Source organism: Amia ocellicauda, chromosome 11 (genome assembly GCF_036373705.1).
Source record: "Amia ocellicauda isolate fAmiCal2 chromosome 11, fAmiCal2.hap1, whole genome shotgun sequence".
Taxonomy (NCBI): Eukaryota; Metazoa; Chordata; class Actinopteri; order Amiiformes; family Amiidae; genus Amia; species Amia ocellicauda.
Window position 1 is genome coordinate 28354313 of NC_089860.1, and position 17264 is coordinate 28371576.

The 17264-nt window shown below is 40.4% G+C and overlaps 1 protein-coding gene across 1 annotated transcript; it reads left to right on the forward strand.

Moving 5' to 3' along the window:
- Positions 1-7894: 7894 nt before the first annotated feature.
- On the forward strand, positions 7895-17186 carry LOC136763334 (plasma kallikrein). The gene is made up of 16 exons (XM_066717267.1): positions 7895-8020; positions 8429-8507; positions 9022-9178; positions 9407-9519; positions 10051-10210; positions 10558-10676; positions 10771-10930; positions 11149-11246; positions 11597-11756; positions 11960-12081; positions 14310-14472; positions 14623-14789; positions 14924-15019; positions 15245-15387; positions 15904-16060; positions 16784-17186. Exons 2-16 carry the CDS (start codon positions 8447-8449, stop codon positions 16798-16800), a joined length of 1893 nt encoding a protein of 630 aa, XP_066573364.1. The 5' UTR covers positions 7895-8020; positions 8429-8446; the 3' UTR covers positions 16801-17186.
- Positions 17187-17264: the final 78 nt, after the last annotated feature.

A 17264-nucleotide genomic window follows, 5' to 3' on the forward strand; every position in this document is an offset into this window, starting at 1 on the left:
CCATGGTCCAGTATGACATTTATTGTTCCCTTCTATAATTGTTGCCTTCTAACTTACCAAATAATGGCTGATGTCAAACTTCAGCATGTATTCTCCATCTCCTTGTACGCCATCAACAAGTTGGTCTTCCACACGCAACTCAACTAAAGGCCGCATTGGCATTGGTGGAGCTGCGCATGCCAAATCTGCTATCCAGACTGTGGCCCCAGTGCTGTCAATGTTTGCAGGACTGCAGGAGAAACAGGGAAGATGGCGTTATTGTTTTTTTACTTCACAACAGAGGAGATTCATCCCCAAGTTCGACTACAAGCACTGGTTTGTATTCGCTAATGGATAAGACTAGTGTATGTTACTCTGTCGTGAGTTCACAATTTGGCGGGAATGCTCAGTTTCTCACAACACTGACGTCAGCCTTACCTACAAGGGTCCACGGATCTAAAAATATTTGATAAACATTTTTAAAAAGTGGCAAAATAAATGGCTTTACAAAAGAAAAGCCCAAATGTAATGTTATTCTGAGCTGTCTTTAGTGTTATTTTTTTCTGTATGGCGGCTGGTATAATAGTTTTTCCTGTTTGTCGGAGGAAGAGCTGGGTCTGGCGGTGTAATGTGATTGGACAGTAAGGGATTTCGCGGTGCAATGTGATCGGACGGATTCTCCGGGTCTAATGTGATTGGACAGTAATGGATCTTGTGGTGTAATTCTGTTACTAGGGCGAGTCTCAAAAAACAAATTAAAATTAACAGAAATCTGGCTTCTGAAAATGGAAGGAAAATACAGCAAAAGAAGAACACCTGAAGAAACTTAAGACTCAATCACAAATGAAAAGTTTTTTGGCATTGAGACCGTTGTGGGGAACAGGGACTGGGATGGGGGGGCACTAGCGAAACACAAGGGCCTGGAGGAACTGAGATCAAGCTTCAGAAACGACCACCTGAAGGTGTTTAGAAGACAACACAACAGCCAGCTGAGAAAACTGATCCACCATGTGATGTTTTTAGCTTTCCTAACCACAGTCAGAATTAGGCATTCCTTGCGAGGTCAAGCATTTATAAGAGGGCCCAAGCAAAAGCAGGAATCAGATATGTTAAACGCTCATTTTCCAACTACTGCACACCCCAACGGTACCAAACGGTGATTCTCTTCAGCTCACTACAATTGATAAGCAAGGACAGTATCAACAGCAAACAAATACTGGCCTATTTAAAATCGTCTGATTTCATTGTGCGTATGTTCTTGCTTGTTATTTGAATGGAATGAGAAGTCGGATTTCTGTAGGTGGAAAGGGCTTGAGAGCTGTCAATGTCCAGACAAATGTGTTGGTCTGTTGGCAGATCTGGTACTGAATATTATAACTGAACAAGTGAAGAAAGCAAAGTACTTCAAGCCTGATTGTGGACTGTACACTGGACATTTAAAAACATGAACAACTTTTACTTGTCCTTTGTTATATTGACGAAACAATCAAAGAAATATACATTTTTGATTTACATTTTATCATAAGTAAGACAAGTTAAATGTTTTAAACTAATCGCTAAGATGAGGCTGGATCAAGACGGAAAGGCTTCTGTAGTTTATATTTGTGTGAAAAAATGCATGTATATTGCAATTGATAATTTAATAGTTTGATTTAAAAATATATTTCCAGAGTTTAGGGTAGAGGTTTGGGATTGGTGGGGGGCCCATTAGAGGTCCATTGCCCAGGGCCCATAAAAGTCTGGTGCCTGGCCAGTACAGTCAGCACATAGTAATTAGTTTTTTCTTTTGCAATAACAAGAGTTGTTTAAAATAAACGTTGTCACAACACTCCAGCCTGAGGCGACTACGCTACCTACAAAAATAAAAATGACCATAATGATCCTAATTATTGCTTGCAGATATGATTGCTTATCGAGTTTTGTCCAAACTGAAATGAAAACAATAATTTCTGTGGGTACCCAAACTGAACAAACACACGCAACGAAATACATCACATTTTTACAAATGTATTTGTTTTATGTTACACTCGATTTCTGTCTTATAATAATAATAACCAAAAATATATATCCACAAAAACATGCCATATCCAAAATCACCCCAAAATATAAACTTTAAGAAAAGAAAGCAATAACTTGTCAAGAAATGCAGTACCCATTTTATAGTATACTGTAATTGTAAATACTTTTTGTAAACTTTCTAATATGCATTCAGACTAAGGCTTAAAGCTGTAAATTTCTTGTTTATTTTTGTTAAAGCCATCTTTGTGTCACAACAGCATTAGAGAGAGCTCCTTGGTGCTGATCAGGGTCTCCACAAAATATCCATAAACACTATAATGACATACCTAACAGCAGGAAGCTATGTGTGGCCAGGAAAAGCTGAACAGCATTCCTCCAGCTTTCAATCAATGGACTGGCCATGCAGACCAATCATTGTGAGCCTTTTGTAGGTTGTCTTCATTCTGTCCCAATCCATTTTGGCTATGCAGTGTAGATTAGATTTGGAAAGTCAAGGCAAATCTGTAAATACGATGTCGCTATGATCTAAAACACTACAGATTACCAACAATGTGCTGTGTGGCATTTTTAAAAGAGTTATCAGGACAGGCTACAATGCTACTTCCCTTCCCAGTTTGCCTGTGCTATGGGGTTTTCCATTCATCACTGGAGAGCATCACGAGAATAGAAAGCCGACACAGCGGCCACAGCCAGCATTCACACAGCCTATTTTTAAGGGCCAACAGGGGCTCCTTAAGTACTGTTTGTTCTTTCATTGAACACAATATGTAATTATGCAATTCAGGCTAAGCTAGCGTGCACTCTCTCCTCTCTCTCTCTCTCTCAGCATGCAGGATGGCACAGAGACCGCGTTACTGCGTGTGTGCTTGGACGCTCGTTTGTTTGCTTTATGTCGGTGCTCCCGGCGTTAGATAAATTGGGTCTGGCTGCAGTATATGTCGTAACTGTGAGAAAATTACATGTTATTAAAGGCAAGATAAATCACCAATTTCCCTCTCTCTGAGGCTGACAGCAGGCCTTTAGATGTGTCTTAAGGAAAAAATAAAACAACAATAAAAAGGGACTGTGTTTCTTTTTCACTCAGTGGGACAATAATAGCATCCCTGCTTCCTGTAGATAACCTGAGCTGCTGGATTGTTCCTCGCTGTCTTTCAGAACCCCTTCCCTGTTCTTGTTTTGCTGATGTTGTAACGATGGCAAATGACCATTCAAAGAGAATGGGTTCAAAGTTACAATCTTCTACCATGATTACTACTTTGATTTTTATAAAGTCCAGCTAATAGGAAATTCCCAAAGAGGGGAATGAATGACCAGAAACAGGAGAAGAAATCAGACTCTTGGAGTTGAATGTTTGCAGTGAAAGTCTCAAAACTGTTCGCAGAAGCACGTTATGAGCACAGACATTAAATCCTTTCATCTATCCTCCCTAGACTCCACCTTTACAACAAACTCTGTCTATTTCACACTCTGTCCAATGCCTCATCCACATTGCCAGGTCATTGTTCAAGCCAAATGTAAACACTTTCATCACAATCCACCCACCATAGTCTACCTATTAGTGTTCAGCTCCTGAATGAAGCATTGCAGCTTTTCCTTCAGATAGTGTATTGATTTCAAAGTGTTGGCATACTTTGTACAATGCCCACTCAAGGGGGATGACTGAGGAACAGCTTCACTGATTGTACTATATGTATGCTGGTGATCAGAAGTTGCTTATTTACTAGGTTGAGCTGACTGAACACAGACTGAAGTAATTTCAAAGCCCTGGAAAAAAACTATACAATCAAAAAGCACTGCCAAAAAACATTCAATCAATTTGAATTCAAAACACTTTGCTAATCATTGATACCTAGTTATTAAGGTTTTAATCAAAGTCACTGTTCTTCATTGAAGATAATATAAATTAGTTATTTGCCTTCTGCATGGTCTACTAGGTGACATGGTGACATTATCTATTGGTTGTTCAACTAAACAAAAGATCTTCCCCAGAGTAGGTAAGAATAGTACTTGATTGTTGTGTGTACTTTGATATATTTAATTATGACATGCAGCCTAAGAAGCCAGGCCCCAAAAAAATCATATTACAGTGTTTTGTGTTTGTTTGTTCTTGTTTTTTTTTATACAATGTAATTGACTTCTACATTTCACCCACTTCCAGTTCAAAGACGTGGTTATTCAAGAGTCTGTGGGAGGGAGGAAATGCATTCTTAGAATATGAAAGAAAGTTCTGAGGCACGAGTCAATCAAAGGCGTGTTTGTGTGAGCGAGCGAGTGCGTCCCCTTGCGTGTTTGTCATGTGTCTGTGCGCATTCCTGTGTGCGTGGCGGTGTCTCTGCCATTGTTTGTGCGTTTGTCTCTGCATATGTCTGAGGGATGGGTGCGTCTGTGCGTCTGCATTCTTGTGTCTTGCACCCGGACTTTGAAGGCTTTTGGTGAGGAAACGTTGAGAATGTTTCATTTGCAGACTCCTTTGTGATACCAGAGATTTATTGTTAGGATTGTTTCGTTGTTGTTCTAGTTGTTGTTGTTGTTGTTGTTGTTGTTGTTGTTGTTGTTGTTGTGTTCTTTGTGTAAACTGTTCTGCTTTGTATAAACTGTTAAGTTATACCCTGAAAAAACATATTTATGTGTTTTAAATTAACTCAACATTACACAATAAATAATGCAATTTTGTCCTTACAAGTTATCTACAATACAGGCTATATGTGTGTGCAGAACATGTTTCTGCACTGCACTGTGTAGGTACACCTTTTCCAAAGCCTGGTGTGTCTCTCACTCTGTGTGATTTACATCCACACACACACACACACCCCCAGCTAGTGTGTATGTGTGCTAGTGCTAGGTTATGCTGCAGTGCCACCTCCACTCCTGTCTGCTGTATAGTGAGTGGAGTTTATCAACAGTACAGTGTGTCCCAGAGCTGGCGTGGGGACGGCGCCCGCCTCCGGGGCCTCTTCCCGGGACTCTCGTGCGAGCGGTGTGCGGAATATTTCAAGCGTTCTCAGAGACTGGCATTTTTTTTGGCGGCGGAGCCAGAGTGGGTACCACAGCTTCCAGGCAGGGCGCCCACAATCCCACAAGAGATCCATTCTCACGGGGAGGGGCCGGGCCATGCCGAGTCAGGGATGACAGAGACTCAGCCTGCTCGGCACAGCGCAGTCAACACCCCACACCACTGTGTGACACAGCCCAGTCCAATCCATATAGAAAACATCAATGGGTATAGCACAGTCAACACTGCACAGCACAGTACGGCACAGCATAGCTGAGCTACACTTCACAGTACAGTACAGTATTGACAGCATTATAGGGATTATAACACACATTATTTGGCATTTTATAAGCTATTGTTTTATGGATCTGTGTCGTGTATCTGTCTCTCTTTACTAGTGTATGTATGTATGAGATTAATAGAGAGAGATGCTAATGTGGAAGGAAACAATATTTTCAATTCGGAACATTTTAGAGCAAATTAGTTTAATTTGCACTTTCTGATGTTTTTTGTTGTCATTGTTGTTTTTATATGGGCATTGCCCAGCCCAAAAGTGTCAATTCAGGTCCTTAATTCAGGCACTGAGTGAAGGCGAGGGGGAAAAGTCCCCATTTCATTTCACATCTCTCTTCCAAGACCTGGTAAAACAATAAAACATTCACACTACAGCCAAATATCGGACCTTCTCCGTCTGCTGCTCTGTTTATTTGCCTTGTCTGAATTACTCGAAACACTGAGGGCTCTAAACAGTGTGAGTCCCCCTCACGGAGACGGCGCCACTCCAAATCCTGGATTATGTGCGACTTAATGGTCGATGAGAGAGGAACATCTGAAAATGAACCAAAAAGAGATGTGTCCCTCACAGCTCTGAAGAGAGAACTAAGAAGCAAAACAAACAAACAAATATATATATATATATATATATATATATATGCACACATGCATACATCAAATACAATCCCTTGGTTTTACAAATTTACATTAACATGTCACAGATGTCATTAGCTTGTTTGTTTGTTTATAATTATATTTAAAGTTTCCAGTTATTTTTTCCCTTTTTACAGAAGTGACTGATTTCTCAAACCCACTCACTTTAGCAAACCCCTCTCCATTGGACAGACAAACAGAAACGCGTACAAATCCAAGGGCATGGTGTTTATATGTGTGTGTATGTGTGTGCCAACAAAGGAGAGAGTAAACAACTCTCAGTGGCTGTGTTGACATGCAGGTACTGCTATGATTTCTTTAAGGTGGTTGTAGGTGGTTACAATTTTAAATAGTTTTGGTTCATGTTTGAATACAAATCTAAACATAAAGCTCCACAGCACGGGTGATTGAACTAATGCAGTATTTACCACAGCGAAGTAAAATTGTTATTATTTTTTTTGTTCCAGCATGTAAACACAGACAAATATATTGATCACTGAAATCTGTGAATGTAGTTCAGTGTGATGAAGTTCTCCAAATAATGGATCCCTCTGTCTGAAATGGAGATATTGTCAAGGCTCTGACTGCTCTCGGCTCACAGCACACAGCTGGACACTGAACCAAGTGGAACAGGAACACTGCCAAATTGATACTAAAATAAATAAAAGTGGTATTAACATATACAAGCAACATTACCCAACCAAGAATGTAAAGTACCTTTACCTCACAAGACTGAAGATTGCTATACTTCTACTTTTATCTATGTTTGTAGTGTTTGTATGTATGCATTTGTTGTTTTCATGTTATTTTATTCTGCAATACCAATAGTACATAGTGTAGTTATTTTGTAACAAATCCAGCAATCCACCCCACATTGAGTAAATATCTGGAATTTGGTGTTGATGTCCCTGAGGTCTTAAAAGAGGCCCATGTTCTACTGATCACTCAGTTATGGGGGTAAACTGTAAATTAAATGTCTTCAGTAACTTGGAAAATTGGAAATGACATAACACTGGGCTTTAGCAAGCTGTTTCAACTTCTTGGAGGCTTTGATCATTATTTGATGTCATTATAAAGCCCCCCCTTTCTTTTTTAACATCAATAGCAGATTGCATTAATCCTCCGCAAAGCCTGGAACTACTATAAACTGTACCCCTACAGTGATTCGCAGCATCACGTTGTAGTCTCTAACCACAGAAGAAGCTGCAACATCAAAAGGCCGAGAGAGAAATGCTGCCTTCTTGTGGCCATTTGCAGTTCATGTGTGCGAATTTGCTTTATTTCTTTGCTCGTCGGGATCTTTCTAACTTCTGGGCTTTTGTGTGAGCTGGTGTAGGTATTTGTCTTGATTGTCATGTTTTTCCCCTGTTGTGGAGATGAGGCTACAGGAAAGCAGTGACGTATTCGGATCCTTTACCCTTCAACCAGAGAGAGACACTGAAAACAGTTTGGCACTGCTCTGGGAAAGGAGATTCTGGGTGCCTCAGCAACTGAGTTAAAAAAATGTACACACAGAGCAACTCAAGAGTGATTTAGAAAGCATGAGTGTTCCATTTAAATAATGAAATAAATATGATGTTTTGCATCAATCCAACAAATTAGTTGTGTTCATATATATTATCCCAGCAGCCCTCTCTCTACAGCCAAAACCGCGGGAAAGGATTCTGCTTGAGTACAAACTTGTCAATTGTGTTTTATTGTATTGTGGTTTAACAGTGACAAACCCTGATCCTGGATAGCCACAATTTTGTTAAAAACACCTGGAATAATGAAATGAAACAATTAATGAATTAGGGACTGGGATCAAAAATAAAAACAGAAAACTATACATTTCTCCAGGACTACAGTTGGCTGGGTATGACCTTTGAACTGCTCCCGATTTGCTAACAGCTAAAGGCAATGTCATTTATTCACTTTATCTTCCTGGGTAGAAGAAAAAAATCTCTGCAGCACATCTGCATACAGTATATGTTTGCAGTGTCACGGGCAAAGTGCAGTTAGCTAAAAGCCCGGGAGGATCTGCTCTGATATAAACAGAGAGGTGATCTTGGGTGTGCAACATTGGGGAATCTCAGCACTGTGAGGAGGATCTCCCTTGATAAGGTATGTGACCAGGGATGTGTGCGCTGTCTCTGTCTGTGAGGGGGAATTGAAAAGAAACTGTTAAATGGCTCAAACTGCTAAGGACACTCTGGCTGTTCTACATTTAGGATATCTATAATATTTGTTGAATGCCAAAAAACATTAAACAATAAAAAGTGTCATGATGTGACGGGACAGAAATAAAAGTTCCAGTAAATGTTACTCTCCTAATATAATTGGGTGCCAACTTGTTAATGATCCATCTTGTGTTAAAGAGAATAGAAAATAATTGGTGTCCTATGGGAGCTATTGAAGGTACTTCTGCCACAGCAAATGGTGCTGCTTGAAAATCTAATCACAGGGTTAACAAAGCATGCAGATGACTGTTTAATTATCTTCCATCACTTATCTCTTTCTACCCCCTCTCAGTTGTGCTGTCTTTGAGAAATGAGAGGGTCTCTGCTGCTGCTGTGTCTGGCTGGGCTGTGGGGCAGCTCCAGCACCACAGGTAGGTACTCAGCTGCACCTGAATTTGTCAGTGTTGGAATTTAAAAATGATTCAGTTTGTCACTGTCCTTGAGAGGCGCATTTGCCCAGTTCTGCAGTGGTTTTCCCTGTGCTTTGCCTTATGCATTTACTGTGCTTGGTCACAGTTTTGTGCCATTGTATATTATATTATTCCTCTGCCCATGCTTTACCAAGAGTGAGAGAGGTACACAGCACAAACCGGTAGTCTGCCCTTTGTAGCCAGTGTTTTACACAGCTTCTAACTTTCCCACACACATATATGGCCTAGATATATATATATATATATATATATATATATATATATATATATATATATATATATATATATATATATATATACAATGTGTTTTTATTTAACCTATTTAACTTATTTTATTTAACCTATTCTTTTTAACTAATTTTATAAAACAATTACTAGTAGACTGAAGATTTGGTAGAGTGATAGATAATCAAACTGTCAGCAGAAGTAACCTCATCTGTCTTTGTTTCCCTAGACTGTGTGAGACACCTGAGTGCGAACACTGACTTCCCAGGAGATGATGTCTTGCATATTTTAACGCCGGATGTTGATTACTGCCAGCTGGCCTGCACTCAGCATCCCACCTGCCTGTTCTTCTCATTTCACACCTCAGAGTCTACTATAGATAAAAGGTAAAAGGAGTATCACAGTTGAGATTAAAAAAAAAACGATGATGTTTTTTTTTTGGTGTAAATGACTCTACACATGAAGACAAGATTTCTCAGAGAAATTCAGTTGACTTTTTCCCGCCAATATTACAAACCTGTGAAGATTAATTACTTACTTAATTAAGGGATGATTGCTTTTAAAAGGCTATTATCAGCAAGCCCTGTAGATTTATCATTCTTGTCAATCCCTAGGCAATTCTACTGTTTCCTGAAGTCCACAAGCTCTGGCAAGCCCAGCGTTGAGAAGGAGTTGCAGGGAGTGATATCAGGCTACACACTGAAGGACTGTGGGGATGACCCTACAGGTGAATATGGGGAATTTTAGATTGCTGTGTTGGGACAGTTCTTGTCATGTATTTATATACAGTATGTCTGAGGTGAGTGAGGGATATGTCGATCATAAAACATAACAATAGGGTGCCTTTTGAATGATTTTCCACAGGTTATGATTATTATTTTTTTAAATCAGCTTTAATTTTTTTTTAACTTTTTCTTGTCTTTATAAAATACATTTCCTTGTGTTAGCACAGAATAGAGCCTAAAACCCATGTTTTGTTGGAATCAGTTTCTTCTATCAGTTTCTTCTCTGCCAGGCAGACTAAGCAAATTAGCTCCAAAGTAACTATTTAATTATTGCTATTATATACATATTTATATACATATTTTTTCTTGTCCATGTTTGTAATTCTCTTCTACCAGTACAGTTTGATGTATTCATAATTCATAACCAGTCTGTAAAGCGCTCTGTGACTACACTGCGAAGGGTGCTATAAAAATAAAAATGGATTGATTGATTGATTGATTGAACTCTCACCCTGTGTCTTGTCTGCCTACAGTATGTCAATCCACTGTCTACAAGAACATAGACTTCTATGGAGCCGACTACAAATTCCTGTATACAGACACCCCAGAGGACTGCCAGAAAGCCTGCACGAGAGACCTGGACTGCCAGTTTTTCAACTATCACACAGACACCTTCATAGCACCTGCTGATCGGTATTTGGGCATGGGAGGGGGAAACTAAAGGCTGCAATTACTTCTGGGAGTAAAATGCTTGTTGGTTGGAATTTGTTGACTTAATTTTTCCCCCCTGTGTAGCAGTCACAGTATCTCCATTCATGGGTGGAAGCAAGCATTGAAAGCATGGTAAATTAATAATCAATTTCAGGTTACAGAACTGAGGAGATGACTTCAGCAATGGGCCATACTAATTATTGATTATTATTTGTACAGTTTAAAGATGTATAATGTAGGCCTACTGATACAGACGTTAAGTTGTTGCATCAGTTTTCCCTGTTGCAAAGTTTCATTGGAGCTGTTTCACTGTGCTGTTCTTTCTTTAGTCAAAAGTGTTATTTGAAGCACATCAAGAGCCTCCCCAGCCCTCCAACTATCAAGTCCACTAACAGCGTGATTTCGGGGTTTTCCCAGCGCCCCTGCCTCACTCAGAGCACTGGGACAGGTAGACCAATGACACACTACGACACAGAACAGACCAAGTCCCTCTGTATTGGTTTACTCTTATTTACCAATGTGGTCCCTGTGATTGTGTGCAGAGTGTCAGTCCAAGATCCTGCAAAACACTGAAATCCCGGGGATGGACTTCATGGAGCTGCCCGCTCCCTCTCCGGAGTACTGCCAGCTGCTGTGCACGACTCACCCTCACTGCACCTTCTTCTCCTTCACCAACGAGAAATACGCCACGCCCAATAAGAGGTACAGTCTCCCAGTCGGCACTGCAGCTGTGGTACATTGAGCAACACGATGCAAACAGCCCCCTACAACAAGGCAATGAACTGACCTAAAAAAACAACAAAAACAAACAGCGACTTGAGGGTAGAGGTCACTAACACAGTGCAAATATTTACCTGAGATTAGGAGGTCCATCTCACTCTCTTTCTAGCTCTATCTATGCATCTCTTTTTTTTTTCCAGGCTAGTCTGCTTCCTTAAAAATGGAGACACGCGACCAATCACAGCCAAATCAGAAGTCAGTTCTGGATACCCCACCAGATTCTGTGGCCCTGCAAATGGTGAGACACTGGTCAAATGTTCTCTGACCATACCTTTACTTGTGGTCCATTCTGCATTGCCTGTAAGTGCATTAGGGAATAGGTGCTCCACTGCTGCCATGAGTTCTGATTGGTCAGCTGAGCTTCCTCCAATGGCTCAGGAGTTATTTGGGTGACCAGTGGTTAGTGCTCCGTAAGTTCTTCACCGTTGCAATCAGCTCAGACTTTGTAATTGCAAATGTGCTTCAATTTGGTGTGCTTACATAATAAGGGAATCCTTTTGCTCCTGAGACAGCTTCTGCACCCTCAGTCCCTCTCTCTCTCTCTCTCTCTCTCTCTCTCATTGTCTCTTTCTCTCTCTCTATCCCCAGCCTGTGTTAAGACAACATATAAAAATATTGACTTTTGGGGCTCAGACATACGCACCATTCAAGTGGATGATGTTAAGCCTTGTGAGGAGGCCTGCACTGCTGACCCTGACTGCCAGTTCTACAGCTATATCACATCCACATTTGACCCACCTGAATTCAGGTCAGTACCTACCCCCTCAGAGGAGCACCAGAATGGACAGCAATTTTAGATTATTATATTTTTATGTTCCTTCACTTTAGTGTTAGCAAAGAGAACAACAACATAAAAAACAAGCTTTTACTCAGCTTAGAAAATCATGATTAGCAGCACAGTGTAAAGTGGAAGGGTTTGGAAGTTGCTGATGTAGCGTATGTCCCCTGCAGGCAGTATTGTTACCTGAAGAAGGTGATTTCGGTCCCTTTGCCACCCAAGATCCTATCTCTGCAGGGGACTGTGTCTGGGTTTCAGATAAGAGGCTGCCAGGAGACTGTGCCAGAAGTGACCGGTAAGTGGTAGGCCTACTTCCTAACATAGAAATTCCCTCCACTTTATGTAGAACAGCAGTCACACCCCAGCACATCAAATGAGCCTAATGTATTCTTAAACCACCAGTTTTTCTATTTTGCTGATGATGGGATATCAAGAAAAGACAAATTGGTATCACGCACTACATACTGTATTGGGTGCTGCTCTTCATAGTCTCTTCCACAGCTGTCACATAGCTCATCACAATAATATAAACTGAGGGTGCAACAGCAATAAATGTTTGGTAAACTTTAATTATGTATCAGTAGGATGTAATTCGCAGCAAGGTTCCAGTGCCCAGAACTTCATTAGGCTGCAATGGTGGAATAAAAACAGTCCAAGACCATTAGAATCAAACTGTGGGAATTGAAAGCTGGATTGTTTTGTGGTTTGTGCTGTTGCCTGCCCATGACATTATATAATGAATACACAAAGCAGGCCTTTTTCAGGATTTGTTCAAAGTCCTGATTTTTAAAGGAATCAGGGAACCACATCATGGCCATGTGGCAATGTACAAGGAGAGACCAGCCTAGATTTGCTATGACTTGCCATGAAGTCTAATTTTTATATTATTATTATTATTATTATTATTATTATTATTATTATTATTATTATTATTATTATTATTATTATTTTGTTTTAATAATAGGAGAAAGTGAGAATGTGGGAGCAGTGAGGAGTGAAGACATTTCTTCACAGACAGGACCTCAAGGAGAGACAGCTAAAGCTACAGATGAAAAATCGAAACATAAACATAAGGACACTCATAGACATGGACATCATTCCAAACATCATTGAGACGCAGCACACAGCTGAGTGGCAGTCACTCTTCACTGTCAGCAGTTTTGGATAACTTGCCTGGAAATTTATTAATAAACACAGCATAATTTCATTAGAAATTATATACAAATTTAAGATGTATGATCTAAAAAAATGAATCTTTATCATATAATAATTGTGACGTGCTGCATGTGACAGCAAGGATAATGTTTAATGGTTCATGGTTTAATGGTTTAATGGTTAATGATTTTTTTTTGCAGCCCATGCTTTTTATTAAACATATTTGAAAGGTTCTCTATCCCTTGAAGCATTTACAAATTAAAAAAAACGAATTACCCACCATCATTTGTGTGATTTAACAACATGCTTCGTACTTGCTTGGGGGCAGTGGTGGACAACATAATTGCATGGCAGGTAGACATCTACAGGGAGGCAATGCAACTCTAAGAAGAATAGGGCAGTGACACTTTAGGTAAATAAAATACCCAAAACAACAAACAAAAAGAATCACAATGGCTTTTAACAAAATGAAAGCACAAGTCTATGCAGCAGCAGGCAACACTCAAACCCCTGAAACTGAAATTCAAGGCTGAAGAGAAGGCCTGTGCTTGGTTTCTCACAGGGCTGTCTAGCTTCCATCCTGAACTGATGACATCACTGAAGTCTGGCTCACTTTTGAAACCCTTATTGCCATACCTGAACATTATAGCCAGTCCACTCGTTTGTGCAGGCTTAACTGGTCTTGACTACATAGGGTATTCACTTTAATGAGGATTTGCTTTGCAGTGCAGTTGGCAGCATATTGGTAACATAGCAAGCCAATATACCAATATCAGAATGTGTATTTTTTTCTGTGTCATTTCATGTTTTTCAAGATTGAGTGGTGTGAGTAGCCAAGGGTTTGGTGCCCAGCAACACTCACACACTAAAGAAAACACTAAAACATGATTGTGTCATTCCTTTTTCAATCTTGTATCACCTGTTGCATGTTTGTGAGTTATACATACGTTTACAAATGGTTGTGCCTGTTAGGTGGAGATGCAAACATCTCAATTTGGAGTGAAGAATCCTTTACCTTTTCTTCATTAACTGACAGAACACACAATATGTACAATAAATGGAACAACAGCATATTATCATCACCAATTTGGAAGAAACTTTTATCCAATGCAAGGTTTTTATCCAAAGTTTACTAGAGTGCCAAAACAAATTCTAAAACAATATGTTTACAGTTTTATACAATACAACATAGAAGCACATATGTAAAGATATCAAGTGTAACAGTTAAGTACAGTAAAGAAATGTGCCTTGCTATGCAATGCATAAAGTGCAAACTGTCCATGAACAAGAGAAATTCACAGTTGTGAGAGGGTGCCTCCTCCCGTGTGCTAATGGACTCAAGCTAACACAAGCCCCTGTTGTGTTTAGAGTGTGGGAAAGCAAAGGCAGGCCTTCAGCGCATTCTGGGTGGTGAGAATGCCAAGCTGCAGCAATGGCCCTGGCAAGTGTCCTTGCACCTCTCCTCTCACTTGTGCGGCGGCTCCATCGTGGCAGAGCGCTGGGTCATCACGGCAGCACACTGTATCACAGGGTAAACTCCAAGTCCTCTCCACACACACAGACACACACACACTCTCTCCTCTCAATATCCATTGATTGTTTTAGGAAGGTGGGTGAAAGATAAAGATGTTTTTGTGCTGGGGCAACAAACGTGCTAACGTCTGTTTACCACCATTCACAGCACTACTGTCTCAAACTGGAAAGTCTATGCTGGGATATTGAACCAGTCGGACGCACTTTCTGAATACTACAGAGTGGACAAGATCATTCAGCATCCAGGGTATGATGAAGACACTTTCAAAAATGACATCGCCTTGCTGAAACTGAACAAACCCATCAAGTACTCAGGTGAGATTGTTTGGATTAATGTGGACTCCCCCCCTCCCCCCTTTTAATTATTATAATTAGCTTCCATCCCACCTCCAGCCACCTAGCTCTTAGTGATGCAGTTGGCCTTTAACACTCTCTGTGTGTGTTTCTAGATATACAACAGCCCATTTGCCTGCCAGATGTGCAGCAAGTAGAGATGTTCTGGGAAAAGTCGTGTTGGATTACAGGCTGGGGATACCTAACCTCAGGTAAGCAATAGGGCAGGGCAATGCACATCGACCTTTGCCCTGTTTCTTTTTCATGCCACCAAGATCCCTTACAATTATTATCACCTTGTTACTGATTTAGTGGCAGTTTAGCATTCCATGCTGCAGTGCGGTTGAAACCTGCTCTCAGAAGTCCACTGGGAGTCTCTGCTGCATTGATGAAACCCCTGCTGATTGTTTGTTTTATTTTAACTTTTTGACCTGCAGTGGGGCGTCTGCCAAATACCCTTCAGCAAGCAGCGGTCCCTCTGATTAAACATGAGGCCTGCAGCTCCTTGTACACTTCCAAACCTGTCTTCAACACCATGTTCTGTGCAGGATATTCTACAGGGGGAACTGACACTTGTAAGGTAATGCACAGTTTTAATCTTAGTGGTATTGGGTTCAAGACTTTTCTTTCTTAAACTGACTGGACTGATGTTAGGAGGTGTTTCTGGACTGCTGGACCACGTTTTGCTGGCTGATTCCCTGGGATCCTTGAAGAAAGAGCTTGATATTTGACCAGAGGCTAAAGGGTTTTGTTTGCCACCTTTCTTGTGTTCTTATGGCCCAACATCAAACAGCAGGTGCCAAAAGCAGTAGACAAACAAAAGTACAATGGTTACAGGAGCAAGTTTGAACTGACTGAGCTGGGATTGTGATAGGGGATCATTGGTTTATCAAACTAGGCTTGCAAATCTCTTTCCAATACAGCTTGAGAACCCACTTCTGTAAGTTCAGTGTGGCAAATATGATTGTCACACCAGGAATCGGTGGGCAAATCCTATCACATTTCTGCTTCCTGCAGCAGAGGTGTTGTTAATTTTTTTTTTCTAGTATGGAAATGATTCAATAAGTCACTGTCACATTTGTTTCCTGGTTTGCAGGGTGACAGTGGGGGCCCTCTAGTGTGCCAGGCTGGGGACACGTGGTACCTGATGGGCATCACCAGCTGGGGGGATGGCTGTGGGGAACCAGGGAAGCCAGGGGTGTACACCCGTGTTGAGAGCTACAGGGATTGGATCACAACCACCATCAGTAAGAGTAAGCATTCTCTCTCCAGAATCTAAATTAAATATAAATGTAATCAAAGTGTGCCAGTGCGCCAATGCATTAAGACTTATGTTGGCTTTTATACACTCTACACAATTGTCAGAGTTTAGAATTTCTAATTCTTTGAGGGTTCCTCAGAGAACCCCAGAGTTCTAAATTATTTTTTATTCCCCAGAAAGGGTTCATTTGGGTGTTTTTTTTTTTTTTACCCAGTAAGAAGATTCTTTGAAGCCCCTTAAAGGTTCCTCCTTAGTATCAACCTGAGGAACATGCTAAAGTGTATGCCATATACTGCCACTGTTAAAGGCACACAAACTCACCTTTGTGTTGAAGATGCAATTCAACATTGACCTTATATTTGTACACCTAATAAGACTGATCATTTAATTATTGTCAGAGGAAATCAGCCTATTTTTCAGGTTCTCTCATACATGGCTATAATATCTCACTTTTAGTTTTCCTGAAATGTACACTGATTTGCTGTGCTTCCCAGGGTCCTGATGCTGCCTTCCTTAGAACAACAATAATACAACCAACTTTGTACATTTTTTACAATTGTGAATCATAGTGTAATTTTCGTTGTGAATAATACCTCAATTAGGCATATACATAAAGAAACAAGCAAACACACTCCTCTAGGAAATAAATGCCTAGTTAATCAGATGAATAATCATCAGATGTTAATCTCTGGTCTTTTTTTCCCCTTCCCTGTAGATTTGTCAGTCAAGTAACACTGGACTTATTTACAGCTTTTGACTCTCACTAAAGGACAGTAGTACAGGAGAAGATGTAAACCGGCCAACCAGAACACTTCAGAAAGGTCACAAAGAAGAAAAAGCTAATCCAGTTCCTGTGCTCTTCTTCCCCGAGTTATTCACAGACCTTTACCTTACAGTTGTTCACCTGTTCCAGCAGGGAAAACCCTGTTCCTACTATCACGGACAAACTTTATTGAAATACATGATATCAATGTTAAAAACAAAGAGGTCCCCATGGATGTGTAAGCAAATTATTGTTTTATTTAATACAACATAACAGGGGTTACAGTGTGAAAGAACAGTGATTGATGACCTTCTGTAAAACAATACCTGTGAAATTAAATTCATTACTGCAGTAAGGTTTGTGTGCAACTGTCCATATCTCTCAATCCTACATCATTGGAAAGCTGTGTAAATAAAAATGTGAAGTTACAACA